Source organism: Tyto alba, unplaced genomic scaffold, assembly GCF_018691265.1.
Source record: "Tyto alba isolate M040663 unplaced genomic scaffold, T.alba_DEE_v4.0 Super-Scaffold_13, whole genome shotgun sequence".
NCBI classification, from domain to species: domain Eukaryota; kingdom Metazoa; phylum Chordata; class Aves; order Strigiformes; family Tytonidae; genus Tyto; species Tyto alba.
In genome coordinates, this window is record NW_024881275.1 from 39,213,605 (window position 1) to 39,232,489 (window position 18,885).

Consider the following 18,885-nt stretch of genomic DNA (forward strand, 5'->3'; position numbering starts at 1 on the left):
CTTGACTTTTCTAGAATAAAACTTACAACTTTACAGTACAAAATACGGCAAGAAATGTTTTAAACTCATTTGTCTCTGTTTCATTCTCTTACATTTTGCTTCATATTAAGAAATAATCGACTCTGACCACTGACTTTTTCACAGAAGTGTGAGTCTCCACCTACTTCTAAGAGACCTGGTAGCAATAAAACGGTACAGTCAATAATGGCAGTTGGAGTATCTGGTGCATAAGGATAGAAATGGGCTTTGTGCTGCCATTGGTACCAATCCTCATTGTCCTGAACTTTGGAGTAGCTCCTATTGTTTGTCTTCCTTGATTAGAGGTTGAAGAAGACATGAAATGATGCCACAGGAAGCAAAAAGTAGTGGATAGGCAGGAAGGAAAACAGATATCTGAAGGTGAGAGAAAGATACTTGAAATTAGTTCGATGAAGGACACGTACACTGGAATTTCAAAGAGCTGCTAGTATAGACCAGGCTGTTGGCTGTTGAAATTATTATACAAGCTTCATTTTCAGCACATTGGATGGTTTGAGGTAAGTAAAAGGCATTTACAATCAACGTTAAAACTAAACACACAGAACTGGAGAAACAAAAGAAATCCTGTAAGCAAAGGGTATTACTTCAGAAACTATTTCTGTCCACTGTCCTTCCTATTTTCTTGCTAATGTACACTGGAGCCTTAGCGGTGAAATATTCAGAAGTGCCCAGCCCCACTGAAATCCAATTTCTTTTTCTATTTTTAAAATTAAAGGTCTTGAGTCAAACCATGATATATTATGCAATGAATCTGCAACAGGAAGAGCTGTATAACATTGCCAGCTAGCGGTCACTTGACTGCAGAGCACAATAACTCAATTCTAGCACAGTTTTAATATTTTTGAAAAGTAATAAAAACTTTCATAGTTGTGGTTTAAGAAGACGATAAATAAATCGCAAACATATTTCAGTTGCTTAGCTATCAGAACCTAAAAATCTGCATGAAGGTAACATTTAGTTCATGAATATCTTAGTCCTGCATTTATGTTTAGTTTTACAATTCAGAAGCACATGGGTATTTTAAGATCATAACAGCACTGATCCCCACAGTGCAGGAAACTGCATTATAGTTTAATTAATGTTATTTAATTGTACTCACTGTGACGTCTCTGAGCTATGTATTCTGACACCTCGATAATAATATGATTTTTTTTATTATGATTGTTGCTTCTAAACACTATATATTAATTAAAAATAAACTCTTACAAAGGCAGACATCAGCAAAACAAACATGAAATGGATACTGAAGGGGCAAGGAAAACGCAGGAGTATACATTTATAATACAACATGCATTTATAATAATTACAGTTATAATATTAATGATGCACCTTTCTAAATTCTCTCTGTGTTCTATGGCCTAGCTTCAGACAGGCTGTTCTGTGAAGCAGGGTATAAAGGAACATGCACACCAAGTAATGTGAAACACATGGTAAGACAGAGTAAAGGAGTGGAAAGAATGGATCCTAAGGTAAATGTCATGTCCTGAAAAAACATATAGACTTTACTCTCTTTCTATAGATAGCTTCACTGGCTATGCTACCTTTGTAAAAAATTCAATCAGGATTTGCATGTTAGGATCTAAAGGTTATAGAGCAGAATATACATTTCGGAAGCAGACATATCCTTCAGAATAACATAAGAAAATTTGAATTTGTAGGAAATTATATAAGAAATTAAAACTAATGTAAAATTTTGAAGGCAAGCTTATGATGCTATAAATAGTTATCACCAAACAGCTCCTATTAAGGCATTGTTGGGATTAATACTGTCTTGGTATGCTAGCGGGGTTTATCTATGAAACACTTTGCAAGCAGTGTTAAAGTTGCTCTGTGCACACTCAGATCAACTGGGATTGGGAGCTACCATCACCTTGAGACAAACCTGTGTTAATTCATCTCACCTTGCAGCCAGATTTTTTTGCACAGGCTTCATTTCTGAGCTAGCTGTGGTTATGAGGCCCGGCTGGCTCAGAGTGGGAACACACCAAGCTCATACTCTCAGGGAGCACAAGCAGGATCAGTTTGGTTTTGTCTGTAAAGGACTGGGCAAACATATCCTAATAAACAATCTGTTTAAGGTCCTTCCAGCCTCGGGACATCATTCTGCAAAGATTTACATATCCATTTAATTTTATTCTGACTTCAGCAAGACTACTCAGCATGGATAAATACAAGCGTAGCAGGCATCTTTGCAAATGATTCTGATAGCTGGGATAAGTACAAGGTGCAAACTGAGATACTGAGTCTGAGGGCCAAGTCCACAGTTGTCTGGAAAATCATGCTGCTGTTAAAATTCATATGATGAGCATCCCTAGAGGAACAGATCTGTCAATAAAGTCACAGAGCTACTACTAAGGACAGAATATCTGTCCTAAACTCAAAATTCTTTAAAATTATCCACTACTTTTGATGTAAACCCTAATTTAGGGGGTGTCTTTAAAAAGGGGAGAGGAGATGGATTTCACCTTTTACTGTGCAAGAGCATTTAGGGTAGGCAAAGGAAAATTTTCTCCCTTCAGGCTGAATTAGCAGTAGCTAACTGGTTCAGAGCAGTTTTGAAGCACCTCCCCTTATTGTCTCTACTTAGCAGTCTCTTTACAAAGAGTAGTTTTCCTGTACACTGAACAGATTCCCTGGGCTTTGTAACAGGTCTCTCTGTCACAAGAATATCCAGACAGCCCTTAAACCTTTGCCTTTAGCTATCTCCACACCACGTGTGATAGAGACTTTTGGCCCAAGGGACCAATCTAGATGTAATTTAGAGTAAATCCCCTGAACCACCACTGTAAACTGAGATAGAAGTCCAGGACCAGCCTTCAACTACTGATCCCCTTGTATTGTGCCAAATAATCTTCTGATGTAGATATAGCAAATTGTATTGAATAAGCAACACAAAGCCATACTCCTGTTACATTGTTTAGTCACCCCTAACCAAATGTAGATCTTCAAACACACACACACAAACGTTGTTCATTAGCAGATTATTTAATTAACCTCAGCAGTGTCAGGTACTGTGAAGTGCATCTGTAAACCTCCCAAGGCACAAGAAGATTTGCTGTCAAGCAGTGAAGTTAATAATTCTAGATGGGCCATTGCCATCCCTGCAGGATCCCAGGGATGACTTAGATTTTGCTAACCATCACAGTGCACCATGGAGCTCATCTCATTCAAGTTCTCAGAGTCTCCTTAAATATTTGTGAACATATCCAGCTGCTGGAAAATGCCTATTTTTAAGTTACGTTTTCAGGCATTTGCATCAGTGCCCCACATATGTTCTCCTCCAGTCCAATGATGGTCCGTAGCTCCAGCTTCATTCCTGGGTCAGAAAAGGTGGCCTCAGTCTTGCTATGATCTAGTTGTATGCCTCATGATTTCTTATGCCATTTTCAATTACAGGTTGTTTATGTTTTTATTTGCTTTCTAAAAGACGGTGGTAACACTTTTCTAACTAATTTGGTAATTACTAACTTGGACAGCTACAAGCTGCTTGCAGAGGAATGCTTTCAGGCTGACAGTCACACTTCCAGCGTTGTTCGTGACTTTACAAAGACTAGCACGTTTGTCACCTCTTGGATCACACTGTGCTGGGCCAGCACTGGCCAATTTTTACAATGTTTTATATTATCCCCTCCATAGCCTTCACTCTCTACAGCATAAAAGCTTTTGAGTGCCAAAGGCTCGTTGATCTTGACTTTCAGTTTTTGCCCTCTGCCCCACACAATCCAATACCTGATCAGAGACTTGTTTTCCTCCTTCCAACAACAAGTAGCATCGATACACATATATTTGGCTTAAGTTTTGTTTTGGGTTTGTTTTTTTTTGTTTGTTCGTTTGTTTGTTGTTTTTATTCAGAGCTTTCCTTGATGTAGGCTTCATTTCTGAACAGAGAGTAACATTCTTCCTAAATTTTCTGTAATGCATTTGCACAGTTAGCTCATCTGCCTGAGATAATGGAAAGACACTAAAACCAAACTGTTTCAGAACTAGCATTTTCACCAAAGAAATTATCCTCTGACAGTGTTCCTGCTTGGTGACACCACTTGCTTTTGCAGATAGAGAGCAAAGCACTCTCCAGCCACCACCCACTCTACTAAAATGCTGTCTGTCATGGCAGGGCTTTTAACTCATTCCTATATTTGTGGGAAGTTAGTCTGGCAAAATTCAATGCAGGATGTTACAAAAGAGGAAGGTGATTTCATTTAACAACATGGTCTCAGATACACTGTGCATGCAGCTGTGTATTAACAAGCACCAATGCATCTGATTAAGCAGTCTGGCCAGGATCACTTGGGCCTCCAGGATCACAACCTGGAGGACAAACAACACTGCCTACTCAGCTCTTGCATATCTTGATGTCTTTTTGGTTGTCTGTGACTGACAGGCTGGGGAATGTGCTTTTTACAGTCCTTCAGTATGGACGCTGCTTGGGGTCTTTCACCTCTGTAACTTTTCTCACCCATTGTTCTTGTGACCTCAAGCAACATGCCCAAGACTTGTGGTTCCTTTGTTTTCCTATATGGGTATCTTATGGCTCCAGACCTCTAACCTTGACAGCATTAATGTTTCAGGTTTTTACTTCTTCCTATCAATTCATATGAATGAAACTATATACAATGTTCTGTAGCAATTAACACATACCATACCCTTGTTTGGCTGGCCCTAAGGCTTTAAGACACTCTTCTGTTCACACTTCAGTCATATCAATTTTAATATTTTTTGGTACAAATCTCTATACACTCTTTAGATTAATTATCTTAGTTTACTTCCATTTGTTTTTCAGTAATTTAGCCATCTAACACCACAGAGGCACAGCTCCTCCTGTGTCTGACTACTTTTAATCACAAGTCCATTTAACACAACTGACTCTCACCAAAGGTATCCTGCTATTTGCCACATTTAATTATAAAATAGGAACGTGTTCTACTTTCTTCATCTGCTTTGGCATATACATTTCTACTCACAGAGGGTGATTATTTTTTAAAAGAATATGTTTTTTTCATTTTAGTGAAATCCAGACTAATCTGTTCAGACATAGACAGAAGACAACTAGTCAAGATTTCAAGATTACTAAAACTTTTGTGAGATATGAATAACAGACTATACTTCATTGTGCAAGAGTTGGTGAGGATTTTTAGACCATCCACAGAATGCATTAATAAAACTGATCTCAGATTTAATAACTTGCACTTTCAAAGAGATCAACACAAAAAGGACTCTTCACTTATCCTGTCCTTTACTGGGAGTTGTCTTATGTAGCATTAGAAACAAAGTTTGCATCCAGTTGGTAAATCTTGCTGTGGTCCTTTGAACTGAGGGATGATTTTTTGAGTTGAAGCTTTTTGCCATAATGCAGGCACTGCATTTTCTAAAAGAGCTGACAAGAAATTCTCAGACCAACATCCAAGCATGTGTGACGTTTTATCCAAGCATTTGAAGCTCAGTGCCTTAAGATACTTTCTAACTCAGACAACATGAGGGGTTTTGTGGGTGGATGTACTACTTCCTCAGCTAAGATTTTGTCCTATGACTAATTCTACTTAGGAATAAAGTGGTACAATCTTTTTACAAAGGCATCTCTGCCTTAAAGTACTCTTGAGACCATGATGTGAAGGCTAACACTGTGACAACAAAAGTCAAGATTTCCTCGTATTTTTACTACCAACACTAGCCTTTCTAGATAACTGCAACTAGAAGTGTCAGGCACTTCCAGTCCTTCCTGTCAATGGGATTAATCATCTGAACCTTGTCTAGTAAAGGAATGATGTAGTCAAGGCTTAAGTGACCAGCACATACAATGCTCTAAATAGCACTGCTGTGTCACCCTTTCCTTAGGCTTTTAGATCTTTGTTATGCAGAACAAAAAGGACACAGGAAAGCATTAAACTAGCATTCCTCTGACAACAAGCATCTGAACACTCCAATTTAAGGATGGTTATTTGCTGCTAAACACCATCATGTACCAACTATTAGAAATATTCTCAAAAGTTGCATGGTCAGAATAGAATTGTCATCTCAGAGGGAAAAAATAGTGGAGCATGAACAAACAAACAAAAGACATTTTTACAGCACTGGAGTTAAGGAAATGTATCCTGCTGGAATTGGCTACAAAATGGACACCTGAGACTGCAGCAGTTGGGCTCCCCCAGCTTTAAAGAACAAGGTACCTGAAGCTGTAACTTTTCCTTTGAGGGGATGAATGAATACGGGAACAACTTATCCCCAGAGTATCATGGTGTCCTTGATTGAGTGGTGGGGTTTTTTTTGGTAACAGAGGAGGGGGCTGTAGGGGTGGCCCCCTGTGAGAAGCTTCTTGAAGCTCCCCCAGCTCCAAGTCAGCTCCACTTCTGTTTGGAAAATTGAGCCAATCAGCTGTGCCTCTGCAGTAACGTATTTAAGAAAGGACGCGGTGACGAGCAGTGGGACTTGTGAGGAGAAGTTGGAGCAGCTGCATGAACACCAAGGTCAGTGGAGGAACGGAGGAAGAAAGGAGGGGGGAGGTGTGCCAGAGCAGAGACCCCCCTGTATCCTGTGGTGAGACGGCAGGGCGGCCCCCCCTGCCACCCATGGAGATCTACAGTGGAGCAGACACTGATTTACGGCCTGTGTTTTTCACCTGGTTATCAAGGTGCTGTTCCCAAAGAAGTCCGGGGTCTTGTGGGAAAAGGCAGCCCCACTGCTGTAATTCAGCGCTGGGAGGATTGCAGCATGCGGGGGTGTCCCACACCAGAGCAGCTCGGGAAGGGCTGCAGCCATGGGAGGGACTCCAGCTGTAGAAAGTTGGTGACCCACAATGGAGCAGTGTGGGGAACGCTGTGGCCTGTGAGAAGAACTCATGTCGGAGTAAGTTTGTGGAGGATTGTCTCCTGTGAGAGGGGGACCTATGATGGAGCAGGGAGAACAAGTTCCAGAAGCTCCCCCCACTGAAGACAGAAGCAGCGGCAGCACTGACTGCACCCCCCATTCCCTGCCCCTGTGCTGCTGGGGGAGGAGGTAGAGATATCGGGAGCAGAGCTGAGCCTGGGAAGAAGGGAGGGGTGGGGGGAAGGTGTTTTCAAGATGTGGCAATGCTTCTCACTGTCCTACTCTGTTAAGTGTTGTTAGTGTCTGTAAAAAATGTTTGTTCTTTTTTTCTTCCCCTAACGAGTCTGCCTTTTGCTCGTGATCATAAAGGGGGATTTTTCCCCATCCCAGTCCTATCTCGGACCCCAAGCCTGGATCTCTGTCCCTTCTTATTGCTGGAAGAGAAGCAAGAGAGAGTGGTTGTGTGGTGGTTGGCTGCCGACCAGGCTCAAACTACAACACACAGGAAAATGGGTCTGTGAGATGGGGTAGAATTCTGCTCTTTGAAGGCTAAGTATTTCAGATTTCAGAGATCAAGTTTGATGTGCAAGGTTTCTTACTAGTTTTTGATTCATAGGATTAATTTTTAAAAATCTAGATGTATTTCAGATATAACCTTGACCAAAGTCATTAATCAATGGGTTACTAAAAACATTTCAAAGCTAGGTTTTACTACAAGTAAAGCACTTCTTAACTGAATTATTTTAACAAAACCTACTTTCAACCAGTACTAATCTTTATTGTATTAACTTCCAGATAAAGCTTATTTCATGAGATTTTTATAGGGTTTGAAAACTCAGTTGGTTAAGGAAGTCAAACTGCTTTCTTTCCTTCGCTCTCTACAGTAACCCCATGCTATCTCAAATGCACTTTTATTACATTTACCCTACACCTTAAGTGGGTCAGAATTTCTGCTAATTGTGTTAGAAATATAACAGCACAAGTTGAAAATCTCCAGCTGAGTTTGGATTCTTTCCAATTAAGGAAAAATAAACATTAACATCCTATTTAAAAATAAAATTTAAAAAAATTACCTTGAAAGGCACACACAGAGTCATTCCTGTTTCATTTTTATAGTCCCTTTCCAAATATAACCACATTCAACACTGAATAAAAGCAAATAAATTCCAAGATATTTGCCCCAGGCTCCTTCCACAAACTTAGAGATAAGCTTTTACCTTTGTGTATTTCCTAATAAAATAAAAGACCAAGACCTCAACCAGCTGCTTGAGGCACCTGTGCAGAACTTATTAATATTATTGCTACATAGTAGCTTGACGTTTTTTCCCTCCTAGAGGTGGGAGAAATAGGGTGAATGTGTTGGTTTTACTACCTTCAGTTATTGCCTATAGTCACGAGTTGTTTCTCCTTTTGACAGATGCTGTAATGTCAAGGTGGCACCAGCCCACTCTTGGTGAGGCTCTACCCTAGGAAAGTGTTTTGTACACAATATGCTGTCTGACAGTCTGACCTTTATCACATTTTTCTTTTCTTTTACCTTCAGGAAGGGCAGCTGTGGTCCTGCTGACGTATTTCATATATATAAATAATTTCAGAACTATTCTGAAACACTAAAAATTAAACTCTTCTCTTGATCTTGCCACATCTCCTGTTTTCATGTGATTTGTATTAAAAATTTTAAAATCTGAATTTATTTAAGATTACTTGGTTCCATAATTATTAGGAGTTTTCAGTGCTTCATATTTCCCAAGGTATTTGCCCAAATATGCCTTCATGTTTGAAAAATGAAAGCTAACTCACTGGCAGAAAAACTTTGCATCTTAGAGGAAAAATGGAAACCCGTTATTTGAGCATATTAAATCCTTAACCATTCAGTTAAGATCACGAATTAGCAGCTCTGTCAACAGCTTTTTCCTATGAGGATTGCACAGAGGCCTTCAGCCTCTCTCAGGACAAAATGTACGCCTGACAGGGATCTGCAGAATGCAATTGGCTTTAGGTGGCGTAGTCTAGTGAATATTTATATACTTCAATCTTCCTGTTCAGTTTTATTTCTGTGTTATCAAAAATCTTTTGTACACCTTTTGTACACTTCTTTAAATATTGTATTTAAAGTATTCTACTAGCACTTAAATGCATGTTTAAAACTTTCTGGAGTCACTAGCTGCATTGAATTAAAACTCCAAATGCATTTAGGCATAAGCACAAAGTGTACAGGTTGGAGGGCTAGCCGACCAAGTCTGCAGAAGCTTGGTGTTGCAGCTACCTATAAGCCAGTTACAGATGCACCTGATGATTACCAAATACATTTCAGTTATTATGTAAGCATAAAAAAAGTAAGACAGCAAGAAAAAAACTGCTTTGGAGTTTTAAGCAACATGGAAGTGTGCTTAGACCTGTATGTTTAATTTTTTCTTCAGTGCTTAACATTTCTGTCTGTTACTAGAACAATTTTGTAATTTTTTTTCCCTCATTATTTTTCACAGGGATGTCTGAATCACTGCAGTGAGAAAAGGTATCAAGTTGTCAAAAGTGGTACCTACATATCATACAGCAGACACCTCCATATATGATTAAGTATCTCTAACAAAAGAGAACTCATCACTTTCAGAAAAGACTGTGGTATTTTGCTGCAAAGTATAAAAATATGCTTCAAAATACTCTTTAGCAAAACTGGGAGGAGGAGAGGGGAAAGAAAATATAGTTACCTGTAAGACAAAGTCTGCATGTAAAACAGATTTTCCGGACAAAACAATGCAACCACAGCAAAGTTTTCAAGAACATCAACACTTCTCACATGTGTAGAAGTCATTTGACATGACTGATGTTGCTTGCCTGTTATTCGCTGTCAGTTTTCATTGTATCATCACTGAATAAGGTCCTTCTGAGCAGATTTTTGCCTTCGTTCAGATGGAGCAGAGCTAGCAGCACAGTTCCCTTTACATTCTGTTTTTTACACAATTATATTGATATATAAGTATTAAGGGATACATAAGGCAGCAATTAAGGGATGCTTCAGATACCAGCAACTTCCTGAAATCCATAAGCCTAAATTCTCATTTGGGTATGCAATCAGAGGTGGCCATTGTTTCCTGCCAACAAAACCAAGGGTTATAAAAAATACTCTGACTTCAAAATTGTTAGAACTATAATTCAGTCCATTGCATTTACATTGCCCAGCTCTATACTTCTCAGGGATACAGCAACTGATCCAGCAATTACTTTCATATTAAGGAAGGATTTTATCACTCTTGCTTTAAGTTGCTGATGCTGAATTTGCAATGCATAAGAGAAGGCACCTTCATACCAACACAGAACAGACAAGGTGCAAGGGCCAGTGAGTATCAATGCTAAGCCTGGGAGCATATCTTGAATCTTCCCCAGTATCTTCCATCATCTTCTTGCAAAGTGTTCTTTTACAGAATGGAGCAAGACTTCTTCTTTCGAGGCAAGGAGAGAATAGTACCTTCTTTTCTGCAACCTTTATTCAAAAGAAATTGTCTAGAAAATAAAAAACTGGTTTAATCTAGTTCTTTTAAACACATGGGATTCAAGCCTTTCTCTCTACTTGTAGATGAATCTCCTCCACACCAAGGATCCCTAAACACAACACATGAGACAGCATGCTGATAAACAAGACTAGAAATCATGCTCATTTTCCTCAATTATATATATAAAAAAAGAGGCAATTCTGCTTGTCTTCTCATCCTGCTTCTCAGACATTTTCAGATTGACTAGGAAGTGTTTGAGTTTAGCCAATTAAGCTTGGAAGATGCTACAAGTGAAGGCTTTTGGACCACATCAACATGAAAGTGTGAGCAGGCGGTATTTTTGAACTTTTTAAATCAAATTCTCCTCTGCTTAAAAGACATTCTGATGCCAGTATATATAACAGGTTGGTTAACACACTTGTTAACATACTAGAACAATGGTTTATTATAATATCCCAGTATGTTATAATCAAACTTCAGTAACGTATTTTTGACAAATGCATGTACACAGCAGCACAAAATCTCTGCACAGAGGAAAAGGAAACATGTACCCTAAGCACAGCTTTACAGAACTTTCATCTCTCTTCCCCCTCTCTACTTTTGTCGGGGCAAGACTATGTCGGATTTCTCCTGGAAAGAGAAGATACATTGCACCTGAACAACTAGAACTTTGTTTCTCTGTGTTTCTCTGGATTGGCCAAGCACAGCTCGGCACAAGTGAAGACCAGCAGCTGCCCTAAATGAAGCACAGCTGTAACCTCCCTGAGGAAGTGAGGCACTGTCTTACTGTTATTGCACGTTCTTACACTAGAATAAAAAATGCTCAGCAGCAGTGATCTCCCAACTGGGGGATGAACACTCTAGAGACATGCAAGTATCCTGCACCCCAGAGGTGCATGAAGAAAATATTAGAACTTCTGTTTATTTTTTATCTAAAAATGTAAGAAATAAATCAAGCTTTACTAATATTTAATATGTCTTGACACTGGCATCCTCATTTGGTCTGTATGTCAGGTGGTCGCACATCAGACAGTGCATAAAGTATCCTGGGGGAAGAGTGGGTGCTTCACAACACAGAGGGGGGCTGACAGGTGCACCCTCACTAATTCGTTTGCCTTCAGTGTATTGTGACATACTGCAGTTGACATGTGCCCAATTAAGTGGATCTACGGATTATATTATCTAGTTGTAACAAAACTAACTCTCACAAAATGGCCAACAGGCTTAAAAAGATTCCTGAAAATATTACTGCAAACTGAAGGTAACACTAATAATACAAGCACAAACAAACTCCTGCTCCTGCTAAGCGCCCTTCATCAACCACATCACACGGTAGTATCAATTACAATCTAATCAGATTTGACAAAAAGTTGGCCAAAGGAATTCAAAACTATCAAGACAAATATTTGAAATATGAATTTACATCCACTATTGCTAACAGTGAACCTCTGTTCAAGTGTATACTGTGCCTTTAGGTGTTCGCTAATCATAGTATGAAGCCATCAGCGTTAGCAGGCAATTTATGAAATAACCATCCAGGATATGAAGACAAATCTTTATAACTTTTTTCAGCAATGTTTAAAGTCATGCAATAACCAATCAAGTACTTTACATCAATCAAGCGCTTTACAAAATTTCATAGAAAGCATTGCTGAAGGCTTGAAGAAACAAGTATTAGAAGTTATGGGGTATGAGAGGTTTCTTACACAGCTGGATGAAAATACAGGTGTTCCTAACCTGTCACAGTTTATGGTATTTGCTAGATTTTTAAAATGATTAAATAGATGCAGAACAACTTTTTTGGTCAGTCACTAAAGAAAAGAGGTATTGGGGAAAACATATTGTCAACAGCAAACAGTTTCTTTAATAAAAATTGTTTTATGGGAAAACTGTGTAAGTGTAACCACTGATGGAGTGGCTGATTTGACTGGAATAAAAAAAGGATCCTGGGATAAGATTACAGCAATAGTGAAATTCATTCACTCATGAGCAAGCCAGCACAGCAAGTAAGTTGCTGCCAGAATCTCAAGAGTGCTACATGATGCCATCAATGTGGTGCATTTTATAAAACAAGACTTTTCAATACTAGAACCTTTAAAATACTTTGGAAAAAATGTGGAGTGACCATGAAAGTCTTTTGTACCACAGGTTCACTGGTCATCTCATGGCAAAATGCTTAAAAGAGTTGTCAAACTTAAGGATGAGTACACATTTTTCATAGAAAGACAAGTGAGTGTTCCAAATCTGCTGACCTCTTCTGTGATGAAAAGGGCCTGTCAGTACTATGCTATCTAGGCTGATACTTCAGAAAAATAAAAACATTTAATCTGTCTCTCCAAGGTAAAGGTGACATTTCAACAATGATTGAGAAAATAACTGCTTTTTTAAGGAAATTTGTTGTATGAAGAGAGCACTTTGAAAACACAAATTTGGAAACATTTCCATCATCAACATGTGATTTTGTTATGGAAAGTAGTGCAGAAGTGTCACCTAGAAAAACTCTCATACTTGTACACCTCAACTTGGAAACAATTTTCTAATCTCTTTAAAAATCTTCCAAATAAAGAGTTTTAGTGGGTTTTCAATAAATTTGTTAAAAACCACAAAAAATCAAGACCTTCCAGTTAGCTTGCAAGAACAACCGATTGACATTGGGAAAGATGGAAACTTACTAGCTGAATTTTAACAAACACCTTTGCATAATTGGTGGTTGGGATTGAAAAATGAGCATCAGGATTTAGTAAACACAGGCAACAACACACTTCCTCCATTTGGATCTATGTATCTTTGTGAGCTGTCTTTTCCAGCAATGACAGCCACTAAAACCAAGTACCAAAATAAATTGAACCTGAAACCAGACCTTTGAATTTCTGTACCACAGTGTTAAACCAATCAAAAATAATGAATCGTATTTCACAGCATCACTTACTATTTTCTAGCAAGAGCAAAAAGGTACTTTGTAACACTAAAAATACTTTAAAATTGTTTAATGTCACCTTCTTTCACTTTTTTATTTTTTATAATGTACTTTACTAGTACAGAAGTACATGCATGTAATTTATATGTACAGTATGGGTACACGCTCATAATGTATTTTTGCATCTAGCTCTGGGTTCCCCAGCACAAGACAGACATGGACACATTAGAGCAGGTCCAGAGGAGGGCCATGAAAATGGTCAGAGGTCTGAACACGTCTCCTACGAAGAAAGGCTGAAAGAGTTGGTGTTGTTCAGCCTGGAGAAGGCTCTCGGGAGACCCCCTTCAGTATATAAATGAAGCTTGTAAGAAACACAGAGAAAGCTGTTTTACCAGGGCCTGTAGTGACAGGTCAAGGGGCAACAGATTTATAGTGAAAAGGTTTAGATTAGACACGAGGAAGAAATTTTTGATGATGAGAGTGTTTGGACACTGGAACAAGTTGCCCAGAGAAGTTGTGGATGTCCCATCCCTAGAAGTGTTGGATTGTGGCTTTGAGCAACCTGATCTAGTGGACTGTGTCCCTGCCCCATGATCTTTAAAGGTCCTTTCCAACCTCAACTATTCTGTGATTCTGAAACTGTATTTTTAAAATTATAACTTGACTCATTTCTGGAATAATATTAGCAGTAATAAATTTGACACCTGCTACTTTTAACACTAACATACCATGCAATCTTTTAAGTTCCATATCAAGCTTAAGGCATTCCACACTGGGATCGTGTAAAACCTACCTGACTGGAGTCTGTCCTGCAGCAAAAATAAAATTTCCAAGATAAAAGCCCAGGCTTGAATATTAAGTAATGCAAAGTAAAAGAAACATCTAAGCCTCATTAGAAAAAGCATCTTCATTCTGTAGTACTGTTCAGATTAACAGTACCTTTTTTTGGTTTTGGTGGAGTGTTTTTTTTGGTTTGTTTTTTGTTTTTTTTTTTTTTTTTTGTTTGTTTTTTCAAACCAACTCCCTTCCACTCTTTCCACTTCTCCACTCCAGTAGACACCATGTCAGACACCAAAGGGACTTCTGAGCAAAGCATGCTTTTCACCATTCTCAATGACACAGACACAAAAGAACAGTACACCAAGAATTCAGCTACTGCAATCCAGCATTAGGATTAAACCACTTCTGTTCTGAAGCAGGGAAGGCACAACAGTGAACCTGGAAGAACACACACTTACACATGAAACCTAAAAAGCTTAAGATGTAGATTTATTATGCATTAGGAAGCTTATTAACTTAAAAACCAAACTGCATTGTACAAAAGGTTTGTTATCTTTGCTCAGTGTGGAACAAGTTTCAAAATATATATTTTTTTAATTTGTTCAGTCAATACACAATCCTTTTAAAAAACTGTATATCTGTCAGTACCCTCATTATATTTATAAATACATGATTTACACTGCACCCCTTCTGGAAAAATTAAAACTCCTTACAAATATCTACATATATTGCATACATATAAAACATTCATAGGAGTACTTCATTAAAGTTGGGTTTAATGGTCCATTTACACTGCAGCAAAATACATATAAATCTGTGTATTTTTCATAAAATGTCTCTAAAAATTAGCACATTTGTAGCCATTCATAAGTCCTTTAAAGCATCTTTTAGAAAGGAAATTTGATATGAATGTATCCATGAGATTCAGCAAGTAAGACAGTGATATGAAGGCTAAATATGATTAATAACTGAACAGTAAGCAGCTGTTAAGGCAGGAGTGAAAAGAATTAATAAAAAAGATTATTTTATATGGCAGATAAAGTGACAAAATGCAATAAATATACATATTTCTTGATGTAAACTACTCTGGCACCCACTGTTTTTCCTACCTCAGAAGTCACAGAGTGTCCATATTTCTGACATTGCTCATTTTACAATTAAAGTTCTGTTCTTTATTAGCAAAGCATTACTGCGACCAGCGCTCTCAGGTGCCATCTGGATTTGCTTTAACTGCTCAGAACTGACTGTTCTGGAATGTGGGTTTAAGACCTCAATATGACTTTCATTTACAGGTAATGACTGTCACGTGTGATCATACACACTCAGAAGTCATCTCAGTTTCATCATTGCTTTCTGCTAACTACTGGATGTCTCATTGCTAAATAATATTTGAGAATGTGTCTTCAGGAAATTTAGTTACTTTTATTGGTAACTACTATTTCAGATACCAGAACTACACAGATCAGTCCCTCTCTCACATCATGAGGCCTACATGCAGACAAAAGGCATAAGAAACACAAAACAACCTCTAACAGTGGTGGCAGAAACCACTCTGCCTCAAACCTGATTATTTTGGATACAACTTTGGGAAGTGAACATTCAAACTTTAAAAAAATTCCATTATGTTTGATATTCAGGTTTCTACCCAATACCAGGATTTGACACAGCATCTGCAGTCAAGTACTGGGTAGAATCACACCTAGTTGTGACCTGCCATGCTAAAGAAACCCTCCAGCAAATGTGGTATCAACCTCAAGTACCATATAGCATGTGGCCTTCCCTTGTACACAGCTGCCTTCCTTTCAGAGGCCCGATACCCCATACAACCCACTAAGCCTCCAGAGCCACAATTCCGTGCATGAATTTGTACCATATTCTCCTCAGAAGGTAGCCTTCATACACTGCTATCTTGCAGCAGTGGTTCAATGTCCTCTTCACTGCTTCGGTCTAGGTTGTTACTCAGAGTACTGCTGATGCTGTTGCTGTGTTTTCTGGCACTGCTGGCTTTGCTGTGCTCAGGAATAAATAAGGCGACTAGAAAAGCCAGAAGAACAATGCATGCTCCAACCAGGAAGGGTGGACCAGGAATGATTGCTCTCTGTGGGGAAACAAGCGTATCAAAGAATTCATGAAGTTTTAGACACTGACTTCTGCATTAACCACTGTATCATTAAGGCAGAAGATAACAGGAGATGCGTTTACAGTGACTATAAAGTTTATGCAAACAAGTTATGTCCACTGCAACGTGAATTTTCTGCATCCACAATCCCTAAGAATTCCTCACTTCATCTGCACACTGATCTAAGAAAAAAGAAACAAATCACAAAACCATCAACTGACAATAGGATTGCCTAGCAGGTGAAACAGACATTGACTGATGCTACTCTGATATTTTTTTCTTTAGGCAACATCACTGTTAAATCAGCAAGACTCCTCTGAATATTAATAGGATAAAGTTTCAACATCCAGAAGTACAAATGCTCAGTAAATCTTTAACTTAAATTCACTTTTTCCACTTGCTTCCATGGCTGACATAGTTTATAATCAGGTTAGCCAAATAAGACAAATACCCCCAAAAACTAATACATGACTGAGGAAAGTAACAGCAGGCTATGCAGTACACACCATTCTCACTGCAGAAACAGGTTGTTGGCATGTATGATAACTTGGCAGTTGGAGTTATTCTCTCTTGCTTCTAAGCAGTGTATTTTAAATTTTAAAATACAGCTTACCCACATTTCATAACCACAGTAAAAAACAAACACCAGAAGGGGTTATAAGACTAATTTTAAACCAGCTAAGTTTAATGACAAAACTCTACAAAAGAAAGCTTCAGCAATCCAGACATTTCATTTTTTTTTTAATCTTCAATAATTTTTCTGTATTTTTGCCAACTAAAACTAAATAAAAATCAGAATATGAAACTTGTCAATCCATTTTATTTTTTTTTTCTACCAAGTGAAATACAGGAAGTTATTCTAATAGGAAGTGGGAAAGTAGCTGCCATTAAGCATGCCATAACAGGCTTATTTCCCTTGCTTCAACTCTTCTTACAAGTAGAGGCCTAATTTTTCATCTGATAGCCTCTAAATATAAAGTATATAATCATATTAGCAGAATTTACATTAACAATATTACTTAAATCTTCAAGTGATGCTAAGCCCACAAGTACTGAAGGAATGTAATAAACTTCCATAAATTAGTATCTTTCTTTGTAGTATAACAGCTGATTTATCTAAGCAGCTTTTGAATATTCCACTATTGCAGTTTCACTGAAGGGCGTAAGAACCTTTGAAAAGCAGTTATTGTTCATTGCACTGCCAAGTGTTATTACTTTCTAGTCAGAGCCTATGACTGCATTGTTTGCTGTAAAGGCTCCATGTGGGTAATTACAATGATGATACCTCACTCTCCTCATTAGTCTCTCCAGTTTTGAAAACAGTTAATTAAATGGGAATTAAGACAGATAGGCTTAACTTTTATCTGCAGAGCAGATACACAACCTTTCTTGAATATGTGCATCCAATCTTTTCTTCGACAGAACAGAACCACAAGTGCAACACTGCAAATCTCCTACTTCCACAAGAATAAAAAAGTGATACTCAGTAAAATCCTATTAAGTCCTCTAGAGTAACAAAACTGAATGATTAAAGGCAAATCTAAAAAAAAGAAAAAAAATGAAGTTCAAGCTGTTTAAAAAAACATCAGAAATGACCACTAGGATATATTCTCCTCCATTTACTGTACATAATAAATAACTGAAATTTGCATCCAGACTTTCCTGTCACTACTGTTTGAATATGAAGGTTTATAAAACCATTATACCTAACAATTCTGTCCATCAGTGACCACAGAATACTTTGCATCTGAAAGGTATAATACTAAATTATGACAGTGATCAGCTTTCACTAGTTAAGTTAAAATGAAATGTGGGGGTTTTTTTAAATGGAACAACACAGCTTCCTCTCAAAGTAATATATATCAAAAGTTACACAAAAAAAGTATTCTCCACATTAATAATTTTAACAATACCTATATAAATGATCTATTTCTGATAACAAATCTATTTTCTGCAGTTGCAGTAACACTCAGTACTACAGTAGTGGAACAAAGGAGGAAGAACTGTTTTTAATCCACCTTAACAGCACACTGGGTTTGAACAAGACTCAGCACAACAGCAGTGCATTCTCAGCTGAGTTCCTATAGACTCATAGCTTTTGACATGCAGGTGCAGAACACAAGCTTAAGCGTCAAAGGAAGAAAAGAAATCAACAATGCTTGTCACAGACTAAAACACATTATATCAGGTAACTGCAGTTCCACAAACATTTACTAACTTTTTATAACAAGGTACTTGTATTTTAGTAACAAGTTTAAGTGGTCTTAGTGAACATTTATTAGCACTTAATAAAATCAAGAAAACATTTTTCAAACTACGTATACCTGTAAAGCAACTCCTGGTTATCATTTAAAACACTGAACAAAATCAAGAGACAGCTCGCATGTGGGCCTTGCAAACCCTTGCAGAGATACTAGTACTAGTGTTGTAATTTCATTGTCTAATCTTGGTGCATTCCCTGGTTTTCACTGTCACTCTTTTTGCTTAGATCAATTTTTGAAGCTATATAATATTTAAATTGTGGAGATCTTTCCCACTGATATATGAGACTTGAACATAAGAATTAGTAGAAAAAATACTTGTACTGTTATTTTCCTGAATTATAGTTTTACATGTTAGGTATCTGGTAACTATTAACAGGGAGAGATATAATTATAGACATTTAACAAAGCTTATGAGTAGATACATAATCAAACAGAAGAGCTGTCCTACTGAAACTGGAATAAAAAGCAGTCTTA

At 37.9% G+C, this 18,885-nt stretch overlaps 1 protein-coding gene across 4 annotated transcripts in view; it reads right to left on the reverse strand.

The window, feature by feature from the left end:
• Nucleotides 1-14,496: 14,496 nt before the first annotated feature.
• Nucleotides 14,497-18,885, reverse strand: part of LOC104365006 (hippocampus abundant transcript-like protein 1) — a 36,207-nt gene continuing 31,818 nt past the window's right edge. For all 4 annotated transcript variants that reach the window (XM_032992908.2, XM_032992906.2, XM_032992909.2 and 1 more), the window contains one exon: nt 14,497-16,126. In XM_032992908.2, coding sequence (XP_032848799.2) covers nt 15,923-16,126 — 204 coding nt within the window. In that variant the 3' untranslated portion in view covers nt 14,497-15,922. The remainder of the gene's footprint in view (nt 16,127-18,885) is intronic.